Source organism: Poecilia formosa, unplaced genomic scaffold (assembly GCF_000485575.1).
Source record: "Poecilia formosa unplaced genomic scaffold, Poecilia_formosa-5.1.2 Scaffold339, whole genome shotgun sequence".
Taxonomy (NCBI): Eukaryota; Metazoa; Chordata; class Actinopteri; order Cyprinodontiformes; family Poeciliidae; genus Poecilia; species Poecilia formosa.
Window position 1 is genome coordinate 499,426 of NW_006800278.1, and position 7,815 is coordinate 507,240.

At 45.9% G+C, this 7,815-nt stretch overlaps 1 protein-coding gene across 2 annotated transcripts in view; it reads left to right on the forward strand.

Annotated features, from left to right (window-relative positions):
- Positions 1-7,447, forward strand: part of LOC103153082 (suppressor of cytokine signaling 7-like) — a 13,015-nt gene extending 5,568 nt beyond the window's left edge. For both annotated transcript variants that reach the window (XM_007573869.2, XM_007573870.2), the window contains 6 exons: positions 1,746-1,885; positions 1,967-2,135; positions 2,210-2,338; positions 2,983-3,118; positions 3,309-3,481; positions 5,445-7,447. In XM_007573869.2, the coding sequence (XP_007573931.1) occupies positions 1,746-1,885; positions 1,967-2,135; positions 2,210-2,338; positions 2,983-3,118; positions 3,309-3,435 (701 nt within the window). In that variant the 3' untranslated portion in view covers positions 3,436-3,481; positions 5,445-7,447. The remainder of the gene's footprint in view (positions 1-1,745; positions 1,886-1,966; positions 2,136-2,209; positions 2,339-2,982; positions 3,119-3,308; positions 3,482-5,444) is intronic.
- Positions 7,448-7,815: the final 368 nt, after the last annotated feature.

Consider the following 7,815-nt stretch of genomic DNA (forward strand, 5'->3'; position numbering starts at 1 on the left):
CGCTCCGCCCTGGGTTCCCGCCCCAGTTCTCGCTCCGCCCTGGGTTCCCGCCCCAGTTCCCGCTCCGCCCTGGGTTCCCGCCCCAGTTCCCGCTCTGCCCTGGGTTCCCGCCCCAGTTCCCGCTCTGCCCTGGGTTCCCGCCCCGCTCCGGGTTCCCGCTGCATTTCTACTTCCAGCAGCTCCGCCCATACTGGGCCCACTGGTTCGAGTCCAAAGCCAAACTGATCCGGATCAGTTCAGAACCGCTGCCAAGGTGTTTAGCTACCAGAGCTGGATAATAAATCCAGGAGTTTTTCCTTTATAATGAGAAACTGTGTCCTTAAAACAAGAAAACCTTCTAAGTTTCCTTGTTTTAACAATATACAAAACTTGCTAGAAGTACATTTTTATCTTGTTTAAACAAAATGTTAAAAACTCGTAATGAGTTTCAGATTGTGCTCCTGAATTTATTTCCAAACTCTGGCGGTTAAACACTTCATCTGATTTTAATTTAAAACGTTTCCAGCTCTGGATAAATATGGAGGAATAAGTTCTGCAGACTTAAAGTTTTGTTTAAGGCTCTTTTTCCCACCTGACAGTCCGACAGACTGATTGGGGATCATAATTGCAACATTTGTTACATTTTCAGGACTGTAGTTTGCATTCACGCTGCACTGTGTCAAACGACTGAAACAAACTGAAAAACCTGTTCCCCTCCTGGCCTGTGGGGGCGCTGCACCAAGAGCTACTGAAGGAATCGACACAAAAACCTCTGAAGACCTGAGTGGAGACTGTTTCTGATAGGACTCCACAACATGCAGGCTGCTCCTGGGTGGAACAGCATCTGGAAACTTTTCCTTCCCGTCTCCTGAACTTCCACTTGTCCTCAGCATGTCACGGATTTGGATGTATTTATCTCAGTGCTTCTGTACGAGGGAATCCCACTGCCTCCATTTCACATTAATTAGCTTGATAACTTTGTTTTTGTGAGCGGTTCGATATATTTTCTTCTGACCATATTTGTATGAGAGCCTCTATCTCCTCTCCTCCACATCTGACCATGAGCCACTTTTTCCTCTAATGGTGGAAATGCACGTTTGTTACGGTTGTATTTACCCAGAATGCCCTGCACTGTAGCTCACTTCCTGCTTTTGGAGCGGTTTCTAGTCAGGTTGCATTCAGACATGTTTTCAGCTGGACCGGGTCCGAGGTTTCAGGTGGATCAGTTACATTCTCACCTCTAAACACCTCTAACCCTGGGCTGGTGTGAATTCACCCGGGAAGCTAAAAATGGGTGAAAAACCTGGAAACAAATAATTCAGTTAGATTTTTAAATGAGAACATAAACGTTTTATTCTTCATTTTCATTTTAGTAAAGGAAACATTACGTCATCGTTGCTACTAGACAACAAATGTTTTTATGATTTAAATGTTTTTGTCCAGTTGTGACTTCATCACTGCTCTGTGGCTCCTTCAGGAAACAAACTTTTCTTTGGTCTCCAGTTGACAATCGATTAATGAAATAACCAACAGTTATTTATATAGTTGATTAATTATGATTAGTCATGGTTCATCTGATTAATCAGGATTAATTGATTGTAAAACAAAATTAATTGGTACTAAAGTAAACAATTATATTTATAACCAGGTAATCACGCTGACCTATTGATCCTGTTAATCGTGATTAAATAAATAATCGATTAATCATATTAATCGTTTCAGCCCGATCTGGTCCGATTGTAACTCGGGTCCGTTTCTCTGCCCAGACACGTTCCTGCGGGGTTTGCCCCGCCCGGTACCGCTGCGACCCGACGGCCAGAACCCGCCGCCCCGGCTCGCCCCCCGCTGCCCCCTCAGCCGGCCCGACGCCGGCAGCTTCGCCACCAGCCTCAGGGAGCTGGAGAAGGTGGGTGTGTCTTCCTGCGCTCTGATTGGATGTTGGTGGCGAGGAAGGGGCGGAGCCTAACGGTTTGGGGCGTGTTTGCAGTGCGGCTGGTACTGGGGTCCGATGAACTGGGAAGACGCAGAGATGAAGCTGAAAGGGAAACCAGACGGATCGTTTCTGGTGCGGGACAGTTCGGATCCACGCTACATCCTGAGTCTGAGCTTCCGGTCGCAGGGAGTCACACACCACACACGCATGGAGCACTACAGAGGTACCACACACACACACACACACGGCCAGGACCCTGCCGGCCATGCGTGACCCGCTGACCTCTCCGTCCGGCAGGAACCTTCAGTCTGTGGTGCCACCCCAAGTTCGAGGACCGCTGCCACTCCGTGGTGGAGTTCATCGAGAGAGCCATCATGCACTCCAAGAACGGAAAGTTCCTCTACTTCCTGCGCTCCCGAGTCCCAGGTAGGAACCAACCCGTCTCACCTGCAGAACCTCCAGAACCGGAGCCGCAGCTCAGGGGTTCCGACAGCCTCCAGCTGCTTCTTCCAGGTTTTCATGATTATTTCTGGAAGTTTTTTACTTCAGAATCACAGATTTTGTGGTTAAACTTTAGAAATATTTGGAAGGAATTTTGCAGTATTTTCTCCACTTATTGCAAGGAGAGCAAAATAATTCTGACCCCAGTAAAATACCCTTTAATTATCATAATGAAGTGATTTGGGTTTCTAGATGGAAGTATCGGGTCGGTTTCAGCCTCAGAACCAGAACCAGAACATTATACAGAAAACTGCAGGTTTCTCACGTTTCTGTTTTTACTCTGATGAATGCAGAGTAAAGTTATCCAGTTTCCTTCAGCCTGGATCGGCGGTTTCCTGGATTTCAGACTTTTCTTTGGTGATTTAAATTTATTTTCGGATGGCCGATTATTTTATTTTAATTCTTTTAAACTCCAGGCAGCGAATCAAAAAACAAACAAAAAAAACTCACCTGGCTTGTGTCGACACGGTTTGACCTGAATGCTGCATCTCTCTGTTGCCATGGAGACACAATAAGTTCCTGTTTCCTTTATTGAATGGATGTGTTTACCTGTGTGTGTGTGTGTCCAGGTCTGCCTCCAACTCCGGTCCAGCTCCTGTATCCGGTCTCCAGGTTCAGCAGCGTCAAGTCGCTGCAGCATCTGTGTCGCTTCTGCATCAGGCAGCTGGTCCGCATCGACCACATCCAGGAGCTGCCGCTACCTACGTACGTACCTGCAGAAGCCCCGCCCCCAGCCCGTACTCAGGGGAGACGGGAAGTCGCAGAGCAGAAACAGAAGTGAAATCGTCCAATCAGCAGCAGCTCGGCTCAGAGAGGAAGCCACACTGAGCTGCTGATTGGCTCGTTGGATCATTACCTGAGCTGCAGGTAAAAGGCGTTTCCCTCTGTCCTCCAGGCCGCTCATCGCCTACCTGAGGAAGTTCTACTACTACGACCCGGAGGAGGAGATCAGCGCGGCGCTACCGGACAGGAAGGAGGCCAGGGAGCCCAGCAGCCAGCCAGGGGTCCGGTCCCAAACGTAGCACCGGAACCGGGCCGGACCGGGACGCACCTGGAGCCCACCCACAGGTAGAACCCGACCCAGAGCCCGTCTGCACTTCCTGTTTCCATTTCAGGGATTAAAACTAGGGCTGAAACGATTCCTCGGATGATTCGAGTCCCTCGATTATTAAAATTACTTGGTTAAAATTTTCCTGCCTCGAAGCTTCGTTAGTTTATGTTTAATCATTTAGCGCGCCGTGTTCCCGCCGGAACATTATTTACGTTGCGCAGAGCTCCGACTTCCGCCTCTGGGTTGTGACGAAAGCTAAGAGCTATCATCATAACGTCCAATCTTCAAGTTCGGCCCGCGGGGATTTTATTGATTCATGATAATTCCGGGTTTTCATCGTTTTCGGGGAACCAATAAACTTCCTTAAATAACCGGAGCGATCCGGGAGTCCGGCAGCCTTTCTGCTCCGGAGCTGCTGGTTCAGAGCTGAGGAGGATTTAGAGGCTGAACACGGCGGGCGGCTGATGCTGACCGTGGAAGAGCAGCTTTAGGACGAACCGGCATTAAATGTCACATCATCCCGGTCTGAACCAACGGGAGGCGGAACGTGGCTGGTAGATGAGCTTCTGAGGGACGAACGGAGGAGCCGTGAATATCCCCCGTTTTGCCCCCCCGGTCTTACTTCGCCTGCCCTCCAACCCCAAACCCCCCAATCCAGGAGACATTTCCCGTATTGTCAAACCCAAAGCTTGGCAGGTTTGGGCCGAGGTGAGAGTTCATCTGTTAAACTCACTGAAGACGAACAGAAACTAAAAACTGGATCATTTTTATCAGCGCATCTGTGAGCCTGGCTCTTTATTATTACATATAATTTCAGATCTTTGTGTAACTTTTCTTCAGGTTCACTTAGAAATTAGCTGTTATTGTTACAGGTTGGTTTCTGTTAGGGAAGCTGAAAAATGGACTGATATGATATCTGATAGTAACGCTGCTGTTATGGAAGATTTACCAATATTTTATCATTTTATTTATCCGATTACTGGATTAATCGTAAGGATAATCGATAGATTACTCGACTACTAAAATATTGGTTTACCACAGCCCCAGTTGAAACAGAGACGATCTTCCAGGAATGTGGATTATTTTCAGGTTCCTCTTCGCTGCTGCTGATAGAAAACCTGATTTTGGGTTTTCTGCTGGTTCAGGTTGAGCACCAGATGAGCCTGACGTGTTCAGAGCAACATGACCTGAATCACTGCAGTGAAACAGATGCTGGGCACCGACTGCATGGCCTCCTGCTGACCACCAGGGGGCGCTCATACCATAGAAACTTAATGGCGATCCAACAGCAGGATGCCTGAAGGTCACGATCCACAACATGACCTTCACTTCCTCACCTCAGTTTATGCATAAAGGACATAAAGAGCACAGGCATTAACCAGCAGGCTCTGCTGCTCAGGACAGTGAAGCAAAATAACAAGAAGAAGAAGAAAAGACATTTAAGAGAAAGGTTAAAACAAATGCAAATATAATCCATAAACTTATAGAATAATCTCAAACTGAATCACAGACTAAAAGTCTCAGCGGGCCGTCAGAAGATCTAAGCAGCCATCTTGGAAAAAATGGCTGGTTGATCAACACATGAAAAGTTTCCATCAGAGCAGAATGAGAAACGGCCTGAGAGCTGCAGCAACATTTTTGCTGCAGCTTGGCGGGACGTTGAGTCTGTCTGAAGATGTAACTGCTGTGAAAGAGCCAGAGGTACGGAGGCCAACAGGTGCAAAATGCATCAAACAGCCAATGAGCTGAAGGGAATCTGAGGTTAGCCAATCACAGCAGCTCTTCCTCTGTGATGTCACAGTGCCTTAGATTAATGATGGCTTCCTGATCTCGTGATGTAATGCAGCGACTGCAGGTCGTCATGATAAGACCAGAACTATTCTGTGCGTCTGAAGTCCAGCAGGAGAGCAGACGGTTCTGGTTCTGGTTCTGGTTCTGGAAGTGTGAACTGTCCCTTCAAATGCTGTTTTCTTCCTGCAGGTCTTTTTTTTCTCTGCTCTCTGGACTCGACCACTGAAGGACGTTCAAACACTCAAACTGGACTCTGACTGCGGCCAATGGGCTCCCTCCGCTCAGTCTGGTATCCGGGCGGGTTTCAGATGATCCTGCCTCCTCTGATTGGCTCGCAGGGAGTCGCCAGGCGAGGGACAGGGGATGAGGAGACTCCGCCTCCTTTTTGATGTCATCACTGATCAGCTGGACTGAAGCGAGCGTGACGTCGCTGTCAGGAAGGAGAGGAACTGTCAGTCGCCTCCAGGATCCCAAAAAATGCTGCGGAGCTCGACGTCCGGAACCGGGGAGGGTTCTGTCGGTTCCACACGGATCATATGTTTACTTCCCTTTCTGCTGGAGCCTCAGCAGGGGGCGCTGCTCGGTGGTACCATATGTTGATCAGCTGCTCTGATAATCAGCTAATCATCATTCAACTTTTAAATCAGATATTTTGAATCTTTAATTACATATTTAATTTTCAGACTTTTCTGCTTTTAAAAAAATGTAAGGATATTTTTTTGAATCGATGAACTGCAGCTTTAAACTGAAAGACCTGATGATGCAGGTCAGGTATTTACTTCTTATCCTGAAGTTTAGTTTATTTCTGCTATTAAATTTGATGGTTCTGATAGCCGGAACCGAATTAAATCATCTGTCAGCTAAAAGTGGGCGGGGCTTAAAAGAGGAAGACAACCCTGAGGAAGGATCTCAAAACCCAAACATGAGGAAGAAGATTTGGGTTTAAATCTGCAGCTCATGTCTGACCCGGTCAGTCTGTTCTGTTCTGCTGTTTGTCTCTACGCTGGATTATCGATATTAATGAACCTTTGGATGAAACCATCGTCATGATGCTTTTTCTCTGACTCGTCCTGCTGCTGCTGCGTTTGATTCAGGTACGACGGCAGGTGTGGAGGGGGCGGAGCCTCTGTGAAGGGGTGATGATGATGAAGCTGGTTGGTGTAAAAGTTTGTGGTTCCAGGAACCAGAACCTGTCCAGAACTTTTTGTTTCGTCTTCAAACAGAAGCCGATTCTTTGCCTTTTCAGCTCTTTGATTTTTAAAAATTTTCAAATTTAAAATGTAATTTAAATTTTAAATGCCTAGCTATTCCTATTTTTGAAAGCATTAGCTAAAATTAAAAATGTAACTTTTATTTCACCAGGCGAAACACTATGAACAATTTCTAATGTGGAATGTCAGCCTGAAATGAAGGTACAAAATATGTTCCAGATATGAAATTAAAGAGAGAAGCATTTTTTACATGTAGACTTACTTTTATTTAAGCAGTTTTAAATAAACACTCCTATTTTTAGGTGTTATTGGATTTAATTTCCTGCCACTATTTCTCTATAATTCTACTTCATTTCTTGAGATTATTGATTATAGTTTTCTGGAGCTTCTTTGTGAATAGAACCGACCCGGTTCTGGTTCCTCCATGTAGCACCTTTTGTTAGCATCAGAGTTCCCGTGGATAATGTCAGAGAAACTTTTTTAAATTCAGTTCTCCGGGTTGTTTGGGAGAAATGTGCGGATTTGTCCGACCTGTTTGGACTCATTCCTGGTTCTGAGGGATGAAGCAGCGACAGATGGATGATGTTCAGAACTTTTCCATCTGTGGTTTTCATTTTTTTTGGAGATGTTTGGAACTTTACTTGCTGTTGGGAATAACATCCAGATCCTGGAGGCGACAGTCGCGCCGCGACGGCAACATTACCAAAAAACTTAGAGCAGGGTTACCATGACGACTACTGAGCTACAACCATGTCAACATCCTACTGTTCGCTCTCTGGGAGGACGGATTCAGACACTGGGAACTCTGGGAAAACTGGAGGCGGGACCCAGACGTCCTGCTTGGACTCTTCCATGATGTCAAACAGTTGTAAATGTTGACTGAAGACGTTGTTGTTGGTGTGGAGGAGCAGTAATGTGTCGTTGTTGTGCCGTCACCTGTTAATAAAACACGGTGGGACTGAAAGTCTGTCCTCAACGAGACAAAAACCTTTATTTAGTTTTTAGTCTATGGGTCACAAAATACAAACGTTAATAGAAATGTAAACGGAGAATTCAACTGAAGCACTTTTAATGAACAAACTGTCAGAAACAAACTGATGTAGCAAAAAAATCCTCCCTGCAGGTCAGAGGTCACCCCTGCCTGAAACGGATCTGTTCTGTTGTCCCCACACCCAAATACTACAGCTTATGACAAAAGAAGGTAAAGTTACCCTTAAAACATATTTTTAAATTCTTTAAGCTCTGTTTAAAAGTATATAGATTTCAGTTTCATTTACAGATTTAATATAAACACATTTTCATAAAATAATTTTAAGGATAAGCTTCTAAATAACTAACACTACTAACCT